This window comes from Hippoglossus stenolepis, chromosome 18, assembly GCF_022539355.2.
Source record: "Hippoglossus stenolepis isolate QCI-W04-F060 chromosome 18, HSTE1.2, whole genome shotgun sequence".
In the NCBI taxonomy this organism is placed as follows: domain Eukaryota; kingdom Metazoa; phylum Chordata; class Actinopteri; order Pleuronectiformes; family Pleuronectidae; genus Hippoglossus; species Hippoglossus stenolepis.
Genome location: NC_061500.1, coordinates 9,648,326 through 9,661,951, shown reverse-complemented (window position 1 = coordinate 9,661,951; position 13,626 = coordinate 9,648,326). Strand labels below are relative to the sequence as shown.

Genomic DNA, 13,626 nt, shown 5'->3' with positions numbered 1-13,626 from the left:
TAACAAACCTTGAAGAGAAACAGAGAAAGTCAAGTTTGTTTATATAGCACATTTAAAAAAAATCTGTAGTTGACCAAAGTGCTGAATAAAGGACGACAATGTGAAATCAAACAGACTTGTAGGAAATAAAATAAAAGGAGGAGATATAAAAGGAACTGAAGAAGTGCTATCATAAATTGGAAATGAGGAAACATCAAAGGCGGGTAAAGAGATCAAATGACAAAATAAAAGATAGTGAAAGAGATGTGAAAAGGACCAAGATAAAATAACAACATGCTAAATGAGATGACTCTCTAATATGGTCTCCACAGATAAGACAACTTTTCACAAATTGAGCAACTGTTTTAATAGGAGGAGCAAAATAAAAAGTAAGCATCTCAAAACATTGACAAAAGCATGTTAAACTAATAAAACACCATATTCAATATCTTGCTGTAGTAAATACATTTGAATGATGATTACCAAGTTGCTAAAAGGTACTATTTGTAATATTCTAATATAATATAAGTGTACACATAGAATACGCTGAAAACGGTTGACCGGTAGGTGGCAGCAGTGTACTTTATTCCTCCCTGGAAAATTAAGGAGACGAAGAAGAAAAATGAATTGACCGGAAGAAAACCTAGCGCCTGCTCCTCCTGTGTTGTGCATGAGGTTGGCGGGTTAATGTCTGTGTTTGCTGGGTGTGTTATTTTAAATCCTGCTGCTGAGCTGGTGAATTAAACATCGCAGCTAAATAACCCGGCATCACGCGGAGTCGTCTCAGTCGGGTAAATAACCGGGTTCACTCTGAAACACCTTTAATTTCACTGTTAGCTAGCACTTAGCTTGTAGCTAAACACTTCGGCTGCAATGCTAGCAGTCGGCTAACTCGCCGGTGCTCCTCTACCTGCCGCAGCTTGAAGACGTCCGCTAACCCACAGCGGAGTGCATTTCCCCCGGTGTCTCTGTCTGTGTCACACGCTCGACACCTCGGCTAGCGTGGCTAACTCGCTCTCTGCCTTCACATCTGCAGATACGGTAGCAGCTCAGCACAGTCATGCCGTGCGCTGGACCCAGCAGCCCCGCCGCTGCGCTCGCCGAGGCGCTGGAGAACTCTTCCCGGCTTATCGATCGACACCTGCAGGAGGACCGCTGCTTCCCGGACCTGTCGGAGCTGCTCAGCGTCCCCGCACACAGTAAGTCTCACGCGTGAAGGGATGGAGGAGCAGAGGAGGAAGGGAAGACCCCCCCAACATGAGACACCCAGACTCAAGTGGTTCTGTTTACCATAGGGCTGCAGGAGGGTGGACGAAGCACATATCACAATTGGTTGATAGATACTCTATTGATCCCGAGGGAAATAGTCAATAGTCAAACACAAATAAATAACAAAAGGTCAGAATAGGTCAAGAATAAGTTCACTGCAGTGAGATGAAAGTCCAGCCACCAGAACTACTTCAAAGCTGTCACTGTAAAGAAGTATGTGCTAATGGAGATATTGACAATACAGTATGTTAAGTATAAGGTGATTGAAAGACAAAAGTAAGGCAGAGGATTGGTAGCCAAATATAAATATAATATGATTTGCATATTTTGTTTTGAATGCGTCACAGCGCTGAGTCCAAGGATTGTCCCCTGATCAGTCTTGTTTTTGTTGATTGTGTTGATAGATATGCCCTCCCTCTCCGGAGTGTCAGACATGGACTACCCCCTTCAAGGACCGGGTTTAGTGAGTGTGCCGAACCTCCCGGAGCTCAGCGCAGTCCGCCGGATCCCTCTGCCGCCCGAGCTGGTGGAGCAGTTCAGCCGTATCCCTTTGGTGCTTCAGGAAAAACTATTGCAGTGCTCTCAGTTGCACCCAGAGGTTTCCATCAGATGAAAAATGCAAAGATGTTTGATCCTTTGTCAAGACCTTTTGAGTTTCACCTTAACCGTTTTCATAGATATGCAATGCAACTGCATGATGGGAGTATTTCCTGAAATTTGTCGAGCGTGGCTCACTATTGACAATGATATCTTCATGTGGAACTATGAGGATGGGTGAGTAGCTTGATTTAAGATTTGGTGAAAAAGATCCATGATTTTATAAAGAAGAACATGTTACCACAAAGGGCAATTAGATGCACTACTCAGAATTTTACTGAATATGTTGAACTTCAGTTATTTATATTTTTCTCTTGTGTTCCTTGCAGAGGAGACGTGGCCTATTTTGATGGCCTTATTGAAACGATTCTCGCTGTGGGTCTTGTGAAACCAAAACAAGGTACGTATAGATGCATAAAGTCACCGTTTTCATTTACTTTCTGTGTGAGTAATGTTCATGATGTGTGTCTTTCTTCTCAGGGATTTTGCAGCCACACATTCACTACCTCCTGGTATTGGCCACCTCTGTGGATGTAGTAATCCTCGGGCTGAGTTTCCCAAAGGGCCAAGCTGGTGAGTCAACACAGTGACATTGCATTGCAGTCGCTCCCTTTAGCCTGAGATTTTGTAGATGTCAGAAGATTCTGCTGAAGTTTCTCAGTTATTAGATTAATACAAATTTTTGCTTAAGAATTTAACGTCTTTTCATGAGTCCTCTGGGGAATCTGGTACTAGCCATGCAAAATATGGCAGCTTTTGGTTAAATACATTGCCGCTTAGATAGATACCTGCAAACAAGTGGCAGATATTCATTGCCTTAGAAAATTTGCACGATAAGGACATCTGCTGTATTCAAACTGTCCTATTGTAACTGTATTACACTCCTTATACACACAGTACTTAGATAAATGCTGTGCCTCGGTGTGCGGTACATGTTAAGACAACAGGGTAGCATATGGAGGGAACTGGGGTGTGGGCGTATCACACATTCATCATATTATGTAACTGTAACGGTTTATCTGGGTCATGTTTGTGTCTCTGTTCTGTTGTAGGTTTGAACGACAGCATGGCTGGTGGGATGCAGCTGCTCCCAGACCCCCTCTTCTCCATCCCCACAGACAACACCTACATCCTCTCCATCACCTCCACGGACCTGGGGCGTATTTTTATGGCAGGAAAGGACGGGTGTCTGTATGAGATAGCTTACCAGGCCGAGGCCGGTTGGCTCAGCCAGCGCTGCAGAAAAATCAACCACTCCAAAAGCTCTCTGTCCTTCCTCATCCCCTCTGTGCTCCAGTTCTCATTTTCTGAAGATGGTGAGAAAGAGACATTTCCACGTTGAGCTAAAAGATTATCGAAATAAACTTTGCTTTTAACTTTTTGCTGCCCTATTGCTCCACAGACCCCATTGTGCAGATTGCTATCGACAACTCCCGCAACACATTATTCACACGGTCTGAGAAAGGTGTCCTGCAGGTATGTTTATTTACTGGATACCATCGCAGTTTTATCACACGTGAGACTGTATGTGATTAACAGGGAAGCTGGTGATTGTCAGTGGTCTGCATAAATAACAATTCCACTTATTTAGGTGTATGACCTGGGTGCCGACGGGCAGGGGATGAGTCGTGTGGCCACCTTGTCCCAAAACTCCATTGTTGCAGCTGCTGGAAACATAGCCAGGTATGTCTGGGTTGGACAAACCTACATTTTTTTCTTTTACAACAGTTATTAAATCTGCTCATAGGAAAGTTTCTTTAAAACTCTCTTTCCGTTGCAGGACAATTGATCGCTCTGTCTTCAAACCCATTGTCCAGATCTCTGTGATTGATAGATCTGAGTCCTCAGACTGTCACTTGCTCGCTGTCACTCATGCAGGTGAAAATTACTGAACACTAGTAAAAATAAATAAAGAATAGTGGGCTACGCATATGGTATTGTGATAGTTTGTTCTTAATGTCTGCACATATTGTGTTTTTATAGGTGTGCGCCTCTACTTCAGCACCACACCTTTTGCCCATCCTCTCCTGAAGCATGTGGCGGATCGACCGAGCCTGCTAGCTTTGGTCCACGTCCGTCTGCCACCGGGGTTTTCTGCATCTTCTACTCTGCAGAAACCTGCAAAGGTTCATAAGGCACTACACAGCAAAGGTCTGATATTTCTCAGGTTAAGATTTTTTTAAGTGCCAGGTTCAGCACACTACTATACAGGACCACTGTTGGCAAGAATGTTATAATATAATTTTTTTGCTTTGTTTAAATATTGCAGGGGTTCTGCTAATGGCTGCTTCTGAGTCAGAGGACAATGACGTGCTGTGGTGCATCAATCATGACTCCTTTCCCTTCAAGAAACCCTTGATGGAGACTCAGGTTGGTACATGAGAAAGATGCAGTAAATGGATTATACACTTATTCCCTTAGTAGAGATTGCATCATTTTTTTTTAGCTCATTGATTAATTTGTTTGGCTTATAAAAACATACTTTCTACTCTTCTTTTGCAGATGATGTCTAACGTTGATGGCCACTCCTGGGCTCTTTGTGCCCTTAACGAGGAGAAGCCAACCAAGATATATACTCCTCTGAACAAGGAGCAGATCCCCCTCACTGACTCACCGGTGGTGGTCCAGCAGCACAATATCCCCCCGCAGAAGTTTGTCCTCCTCTCTGCAAAGGTTAAAACTCCTGTCATGACTCATCCTGTAGTATATATCGTGCTCCATGTTGTTATGGTGCGATAAAACTTGATCTTGCGTATTTAATGTGCGCTCTTTGCCGTTCTGCAGGGGAGTCATATCTTCCAAAAACTGCGGCCAGTAGATCAGCTCCGTCATCTGCTGGTGAGCTGCACTGGAGGAGAAAGTGAAGAGATTGAACGCTTCTTCAAGCTGCACAGGGTACGAACAATAATCACGGTTTAATGTTTTTATAATCCCTTTATCAAGGAGGAAAGCCTTCTTAAACATGTACATGATCTGATTGCAGCCTGCATTGCACACCAATGCCTGCATGCGTGATTAAGGCATGCAGTCTTAGTCCAATATTCAAGTGTGTTTCACTTACACACACACAAAATACTTATAAATTGTATGTTTTGTGCAGGAGGAGCAGGCTTGTGCCACAGCACTGATCCTGGCTTGTTCCAGTTCTGCGTGTGACAGAGAGGTTTCACAATGGGCCACCAAATCTTTCTTTAGGTCAGATAAAAATTTCTATACACAGATATATTAACACTTACTCCCACTGAAAAAAACTAAAAAAAATACCTCTTCTGTGGTCATGATCAGATATGGAGGAGAAGCCCAGATGAGATTCCCATCAGCCATGGCATCTCCCAGCACTGTTGGACCTGTGATGAGTTCTCCAGCTCCTGGTAAACATATATGATAAGTAAATACTGTCAACTGGGCCTGATGGGGTTGGTTTAAATAAAGAAAAAGGATTTGTCTTATTGGGTGGACAGGGCTGAATGCCATTCAAAGACCTTTTCACTTGTGACGTTTGAGAAAACTCATTAAATCCATGTTTAAAGTGTTGTGATTTCTGTTACTCCCCATTCAGGTATCATTCCACCGGCTCTGGCCACACCTTTCGGACTGATGCACTCTGCCCCGATCACGCCCATGTCAGCTGGCCCAGAGGCGATTTTCTCAGGGAAGCACAACGGCATCTGCATCTATTTTGCTCGTATTCTTGGGTACGTAAATCCTCATCTCTGAGAGTGAGCTTAAGTTTATAGGCTTGTCTTAAATGAGAAGTGTAGATGCAGTGATTGTGACACATCTTCCTCTTCTGTTCCTGCTAACCTCACAGAAATATTTGGGACGGGAGCCTTGCTTTTGAGAAAGCCATGAGTACAGGAAACCAGACTGTCAATATTGTAAGTTGTATAATTACTTCAAGCATCAGATTTAATTTTTGTTATTATACTAGTAGTGTTTAGTAAACAGTTACCTGTCATCCGCACAGTTGGAAAGCAGCGTTGGACCATTCGATCTGGAGTCGGTCCTGCTGGAGCTCTGTGGTTTACGGGAGTTTCTTGATAAAAACTCTCAGTTCAGTCCATCATCTCTCAATGCTGCAAGGTAAGAGCTCCTTCGTTGCCTGCTGTCTTGTTTAAAATCAATTTGGTTTGTTGAAGTTAAAAATACATTTGATCGTCTCGAGCTACAAATGAAAGTTAATCAGAGTCAAAGAACAGACATAACTGAATTCAAAAGATCAAAGATTGCTGATCCAGTCAAATGTGTCCAATTACAACCACACACTGGTCAGTTGTACCTTTAAGCCTATATCAATGTTAAAACTAGATTATTGCTGTACATCAGTCTTCCTTTTTGGCACCCCCTATTGGACAAGAATGGAACAACCAGTTGGCTGAGAAATATCTGTGCATTAATACACCAAAATGAGATGCTTAAGATGTAACACAGATGTTTATGTTGTTAAAACTCTTAAGATGTTTGCACAAACGGCGTTTCATAACGTTCTGTCCTTTGATCCAGTTTTAATTTCTTTAGGTTCTCAAATTTGTGTCCGTTTGACATTGAAACTTAATATCGCCTTTAATTTATGCATGTTATTAATTCTGTCTATTTTGTGCTGCACTGAGAAATAAATCAAAGCTGTATTTATATGAAGAAACCAGAGTACATATAAATATGTATACTCTGGTTTTATCGTATTCTTATTTGTACAAATGAAGGAGGACACAGATATGCTAAAACGCTGCTGTAACTAGGTGTCGTGATTTCCCAGCTCTCTTGAATAACATCTGTTCTGCTGTCTGTCAGTTTTAGCTCCCCTGCCAACCTGCAGCAAAGGCTGCTGGGATTTATGCGCCCTGATGGAGCCAGCACTCAGCAGGTCCAGCAGGAGCTCCAGAGGAAATATCACAGTGAGTGCAGGTTCTTCTGAATATCTTTTGGGGCCTTTTATTTTTATCAGTTATATTAATAATATTAAAATACTTTATCGTCGTGGATGTACAATACAGAAAACATATTTGCTTTCATCAATTCAGTGTTATGCCTGATGTTTTCATATCTTCATACCTTGTCTTGTCTCTCTGTGTTTCCCCCTCTGTATCCAGCAAAGGCACAGGTTTATGAGAAAGTGTCCCTGCAGAGCATTCAGCAGTTAGTGCATCGCTCCTATCAGACTCTGGCCCTCTGGAAACTTCTCTGTGATCATCAGTTCAGCCTCATTATGTCTGAACTGCCAAAGGTAAATGTGTGCGCAAACCCTTCTGCTGCATTACAAGCAGATGCTCATGCATCATCACTGCAGTGTTCACCCACATGCCTCCATGAATATGATGCTTTTTGTTTTCTGGTGCACAATGAACTCTTCACCATTTGTCCCCGCGGGGGCTATTTCTCTCTCCACTCTTATTTTTTTTTCTATGTTTGCAGGAGTTTCAAGAGCAGATGAAGGGAGCAAGTTTTAAGGACATAGTGATCCGGGGCAAAGAGTTGTCTGGAGCGCTCGTCACAGCTCTCATTAATGTCTACATCAAAGATAATGCCCCTGTGGATGCCATCAGCACTCACCTGCGGGACATCTGTCCCCTGCTGTACAGCAGCGATGACAGCGTTTGCTCCAAGGTACACACACACACACAGTGTTTTTTTGGAAAGTTCTTACAATATTAAATTATTTGAAAACCTTAAACAGTGATGATGTGGTTAAATATGTCACATTTTATAGCAGATTCTGAGAACAGCAGCTTTTATCTTTTATTTATGTCTTGGCTTCTTGCGTTCACATTTCTTGCAATGCTCGGGATAATTCTAAGAGCATCCGTGGGCATGAAAAGATATTGATTCATTCTCACTGGTTCATTGTCTCAGTGTTTAAATTGTTGCTTGTGTCTCCCAATCAGGCTAATGAGTTGCTGCAGAGCTCCAAACAGGTCCAGAACAAAGTGGATAAAGAGAGAACACTGAGAGAGTCCCTGCGTCTCTATCAGCAAATCAGCCAACACACAGACCTTCCGCTTGTCTGCTCCCAGTACAGACACGGTACAGACACAAAAACCCTCTCTGTGTTTGTTAGATATATTATTTATAGACCAGTGCCTCCAATATTAACTCTATTAACCTGTCTCACAGTGCGTTTCTACGAGGGAGTCCTTGAGTTGTGCCTCACAGCAGCAGAGAAGAAGGATCCACAGAGATTGGGACCCCACTTCTACAAGAACGGAGAGCCGGAGGAGGACAGAGTGGGACAACAGGCCTTCCTGGAAAGGTAAGATTGGGAAAACGTCAGTGTCATCAATGGCTGTTGTGTCATCGATGGCTGTTGTAGCTGTCACCAACGTTTCTCTCCCATCCTCCCTCTCCCTCCAGACTTGGCTGTTATAAGTGCATCACAGACACAATGCAGGAGCTGGTGAACCAGAGCAAAGCTGCCCCTCAGTCCCCCAGTGTACCGAAGCAGCCCGGGCCACCCGTCATGACCTCTGACCCCAACATGCTCAGCAATGAAGAAGCCACAGCTCATGTGAGTGAGAAGGGGACAGTTGATGCTCATTTCCTGTCACAGCCATGCACATGATCTGAATTTCTAATGAAAATCATGTCTTTCCCTTGAAGTTTGAGCAGATGCTCGGTCTGGCCCAAAGGTCCCAGGACGAGCTGTTTCACATCGCTCTGTACAACTGGCTGATTCAGGCCGACCTGACTGACAAGCTGCTCGAGGTAGTGTGTTCAAGCTCTAATTCTGTTTTCATTTGAGACTTGCATCTAAATGTAATTTCTTTTAATCACATTCTAATTTTAATTTGGCAACACTGCTGGTGTGAGTACTTGTCTTTCTAAAAGCTGCCTTTTCCTTTTCCATCTGTTGTCCAGGTGAATTCTCCATACCTGGAGGAACACCTAATGCATATGATCAAACAGGACCAGAACAAAGTGCACAACATGGACCTGTTGTGGCGCTACTACGAGAAGAACCGAAACTTCGGCAAGGCCGCTAATGTGTTGTCCTGCCTCGCTGACATGCTCAGGTTAGGATACACAACAACAGAATAACAACGAAATCCAGAATTTAACCTGCAACACTGAGAAAACCACGGTTACCACATATTCCATATACTGTATACACGGTACATGGACCCTTTTGAACTGTTACATGATTAAAAAGGTCCCTATTGTTCTATTCTCTGGTCGTGCAGCACTGAGATCTCTCTGAAGCTGCGTTTGGAGTACATCGCCCGAGCCATTCTGTCGGCCAAGAGTTCCTCCTGCATCTCAGCTCAGGCCTCCGATGGAGAGTTCCTTCACGGGCTGGAAGAAAAGATGGAGGTATGTGTGTGGCGGCCGTTTGTGAGCGGAGAATTAAGCTTGATCCATTTCTAAGTTAACAATCTCATTGTTTTTGTTGCCTCTTCTTAGCTGGCGCGTATCCAAGTACAAATTCAGGATACCCTGATCAGACAGCACTCCCATCATCCCTCAGTGAAAAATGCCATCTCTCAGTTGGACTCGGAGCTCATGGACATCACAAAGGTAACTTGCAGCATCAGTAAAAAGAGTCAGGGATTTTAAATGGCTGCTTAGGGATGATTTATTTATATTAATATATATATAAATATATATTTTTTTACAATAATGGAAAAATGTTTGTTATCCTATTATTTTGTAGCTTTATGGGGAGTTTGCGGACCATTACAAATTATCTGAGTGCAAACTGGCCATCGTTCACTGCGCGGGACACTCTGATCCCATGCTGGTCCAATCACTGTGGCAGGAGATCATGGACAAAGGTAAGTGTAACGTCCATGCAAACATTTTCCATGTGCCCTTCCTATGACATAGTGTGCATTAAATGTTTAAATGTAAATTACAAATGTTTGAAATGTGTCTTTCAGAGCTGGGAGACACCCTGGCCATGATTCCAGCAGACAGGATGAGGTCTCTTAGTTTGAAACTGGTTTCACTGGGAAGGATTTATGCTGGAACGCCAAGATATTTTCCTCTGGGTGAGTCAATCATACCATCCTGCAATTATGTTCAGTTTTCCACTAGTCGGAATTTTCCAGCTTGCTCATCGCTAGTTTGCTAACAGTAATTGAATTAGACTTCCTATCCCTGCATCATGTATGTCAGTATGTCTCTGTGGTACAAGTCTGTAGGGTCGTGCAGGTGATTGGTTAATTAGCCTCCCATTACATCAGACCTGTTCAAACATGTCACAGAATCAATTATGTCAGAGGCCAAACGCATTTTCTCCAGTAATGATAAAGCTGAGTACGCAGCCCTGTGATAGACTGGCGACCTGTGCAGGGTGCACCACGTGTCCTTCCTCATTTCAGCAGGGATTGGCTTCGGAAACCCTTTAACCATTAAAGGATGAGCAGTATAGTGAATGAATAGATGAACGCTGAGTATGCAGTAGTAATATTAATGGATGTGACCTGTGATTGTAGATATCCTGGTTAAGTTCCTGGAGCAGGAGGTGTGTCGATTCCACTGGGACGTGGGATTTGTCGCCTCCACCATGCAGGAGATCGGAGTCCAGTTGCCATGTCTTTTAGAAGTCTATGACAAACTCTTCAAAACACGGGTACATGCTTATGATTTAAATATGATTTCTCACTGAATCACCTCTCCGCTCATGTTAAAGTTTGATTCTACATTGTCATTATCCTCCCTCGTTGTCTTTTCACCTGTAGGATCCCTGCTGGCAGCGGCTGAAGAAACCCCTCCACTTGGTCGAGTGCATCCACGTGCTGCTCTCGGGATACGTGGACGATCCCAGCAGAGTGCAGACCTATGACAGGTAATCATTGTCTGAGTGGGCGTTCAGCTGCTGGCCTGTAGTGGGCGTTGTAGTGCTGGCTTTGTTTTTAGATGGGCCCTTGATCAGAGAATAGACTCTCACTTTTAAAATGTACCCTGAAATATTGGTAGCTATAATGTTTCTCTTGTTCTTACTGGCTGGGATGAAAGTCCCTCCTAAATGTATGTAATCGGGGACGAAATGCAAAATATCCCTGTGTGTTCCTGTCCCTCCACCTCAGCTCAGCCGGCCACTAGCTGGTGCTGCAGCCTGCTAGTCAGTGACTCCCCCTCCCCATCCTAATATGCCAGGATGTTTTAAACCAGCAAGGTGGAAAGTGAGACTGGTGACATCTCAGACTATCAGTGTTGTTTGGCAGTATTTTGAACTAGACAATTGAAATTATGTTGTATGGAGACCGTGTCAGAAGAAATTTGCACACTGGAACTGAGCAACACCTAATAACATTCATCACAAGCGTGTGGACGATAACTTGCAAGAAAAAAAGACAATGAGTAGGCAAGAATAAGAAAAGAGATGCTAGACTCTCACCGTTTTAAAATGTCTATTCAATTGGTTGGGACATTTGTCATTCAGAAAGTCCTTGGACTGGTTTGTACATAATTTAAACTGGGTTTGCTTTAGGAAGAGATCTCTTCACAGCCAATATAGAAACAGGGAACCGTTAAAGCAATCGATAGGTTTACACTGAATTCCCTGACGCTCGTGAACCCAGAAGAAAGTGACTATCTCTCAAAACCTGCCACAAACCTGCAGTGACGTCAAACGCTTTGTTCTCCACCCATTTCAGACGCCGATTCACCAACGTGTGTCTGGACAACATCTGTGGCTACCTGGTGGAGCTGCAGTCTCTCAGCCCGAACTCGGCTCTTCAACAAACCATCGGCAACTTCAAGTCGCTGCAGGCGAAGCTAGAGAAACTTCACTGACGTTACTAATAACATCCTTCATCAGGACACGGGACAGGTGACCTCTGGATCTCACACTGTCGGCCTCAATCTAACACCTGATCTAAAAAAACTAAAAAGAAAGTGTGATAACATCATCAACACACAGAACGTGAAGATGTTTGTATTCCACTGCGGAGTTTTCCTTCAGTCTGATGTGTTTGGTGAGTGTTTGTTGTTTGTTGGAAGCAGGTGGAGAACTGAGGAGACACATTTTATAACTTATTTAATGCATTTTGTTATACAGCTCAACATTCGGCTGAAGTGCAAAAAGGAGAGAGGCTTTGCATTGTGTGCAAGTAGCTCGGGCAGATATTTCAGTTTCCTTTGTTTATAGAACAAGAAGAAATCATTCAGAATTTTACAGGTTAGTTTTTTCGTATATTGAAAATGCACTTAATGACAATTTGGGATATTTTCATATGAAAACACTTTACACAATATACCAGAGTAAAGCCTTTTCACCACAGGGGTAAAATGTTGTTCTGCTTCAGCCTCCAAACAGTTCTGAATGTAATTATGTACATAACTCGGCCATGATCTTCTGCCAAAGGTCCTTCACCCCCACATTATTTCCATGTGTATTATTTCCAGTGAGCGGTTTGTCTACTTGACTTGATACATTTACCAGTGCTGTTGTGTGAGCGAGTGGTTTTGTAATGAATGCAGAACGTTTTTTAACACAGTGCAGTTCACGGTGCCACACTGCAAACTTTGGTCTGCGTTGAGAAACAGAATTGATAAAAAAACATTTTTTTTATGAAGAAATAAAACTTGTAATTGATTTTGTGTATGAGGTTGTTTGGGGGAAAACTACTTGTTACTTAGTTCAACCAACGAAACCCTGTTCTTTGTTGTTTTGTGTTACTTTTGTATTCAGCAGGAAGGAGAGGATGTATTTGCGTGTTGATAATGTGACACTGGATAGGGAGTCAAGTAATTCACATGATTACCTTTAATCTGAAAACAACACTCAGGATTTCTCAGTCATTACAACAATGCAGTAATTACTAAGGGTCCTTTTCTCCAATTAGCTGTGCACTGTATTTTACAATTATGTTAAACTTTTAGCCTCGTTAAAAATAAAATAATTTTGACTTAATCGTGGGTTAATTTCTCTTTAATTTTAATACAGTGAGCTCATAGTTTAGTATGAACCTCTGAACACATTATGCTTCCTTATGTCCTATCAAGAAATGCATTAAAATTCATGAAGCACGTCAATTAAAATGTGACTTAAGGCATCTTTGTAGAAAGAAAAAAAATGTAAGTGGAATAAATTTGGGGTTTGCTCTGTTGTAATCCACAGTGAGAGCAGCAACATGACATTGCACCAGGCTCAATCATCTTAGCTTTTGTGCTTCATAAATTCTAATAACCTTTATTCAGTTCACACTGCCCTTTCCAATGTTAGGTTACAAGGTGTTTAATAGTTAACTCCGCCAAGGGGGTTATGTTTATTTGGGAATTAGCTGATTACTCAAAGAAATACTGAACCGATTTCAATGCAATTTTGTGGAGGGGTGGGACACGGCCCAAGGAAGAAGCCATTTCTTTTCCCCAAAGAATTTATTTAATCAATGGCGGTATAGCGGGGGTTCACGTGTACATGCTCGAAGGTCGTTATCACCCGCAACAGATTCAGAGTTACGAGTAATGACTAAAGAATGAAGTTCTCGCGTTAGAGAGACAACTGCATTCCAGGTCTGACTGTCTGCTTGGACGGTAAAAACTTTATGAACTTTGGTTTCATATGAAACTGTAGCAGGACAAAGTAGAATACAGCGCAAACTAGATGATTGATGGAAAATGATCGGGTGTCAGTCTTGGTGGAGGTATGCCGTCCGAGTGCCGTTCTAGTTGAGAAGTTAAATACTGTGGAAAGGATAAAGATAACCATCTATTCTAAAAGAAAAGATATCCCCGGATAACAATGTTTTGTAAGGATTAGAAGATGATAGAAGAATGCCCATTTCCAAGCTCTGTCACGTTTAGTTTTCTTTTAGAACTTTGAGTGGATATCAGAGACGA

General features: G+C 42.6%; 1 protein-coding gene across 1 annotated transcript; it reads left to right on the top strand.

The window, feature by feature from the left end:
- Positions 1-606: 606 nt before the first annotated feature.
- nup155 (nucleoporin 155) lies at positions 607-12,697 on the top strand. Its single transcript, XM_035185230.2, has 34 exons — positions 607-770; positions 1,016-1,178; positions 1,653-1,790; positions 1,926-2,022; positions 2,175-2,245; positions 2,326-2,418; positions 2,898-3,161; positions 3,248-3,321; positions 3,437-3,528; positions 3,626-3,723; positions 3,829-3,996; positions 4,115-4,215; positions 4,348-4,518; positions 4,630-4,740; positions 4,946-5,040; positions 5,131-5,216; positions 5,405-5,540; positions 5,657-5,723; positions 5,813-5,928; positions 6,637-6,740; positions 6,936-7,069; positions 7,258-7,449; positions 7,728-7,866; positions 7,957-8,092; positions 8,194-8,347; positions 8,440-8,544; positions 8,698-8,852; positions 9,021-9,150; positions 9,241-9,354; positions 9,491-9,611; positions 9,717-9,827; positions 10,275-10,411; positions 10,521-10,627; positions 11,439-12,697. The coding sequence occupies exons 2-34, from the start codon at positions 1,040-1,042 to the stop codon at positions 11,575-11,577; spliced, it is 4,095 nt and encodes a 1,364-aa protein (XP_035041121.1). The 5' UTR covers positions 607-770; positions 1,016-1,039; the 3' UTR covers positions 11,578-12,697.
- The last annotated feature ends 929 nt before the right edge of the window (positions 12,698-13,626 follow it).

What these genes read in the sequence shown, in the direction of transcription:
- nup155 (XM_035185230.2), top strand. Translation starts at nt 1,040, where the DNA reads ATGCCGTGCGCTGGACCCAGCAGCCCCGCCGCTGCGCTCGCCGAGGCG. An exon ending in GATGAGTTCTCCAGCTCCTG is followed by an intron (nt 5,217 to 5,404) that starts GTAAACATATAT and finishes CTCCCCATTCAG; the next exon opens with GTATCATTCCACCGGCTCTG. An exon ending in TATTTTGCTCGTATTCTTGG is followed by an intron (nt 5,541 to 5,656) that starts GTACGTAAATCC and finishes CTAACCTCACAG; the next exon opens with AAATATTTGGGACGGGAGCC.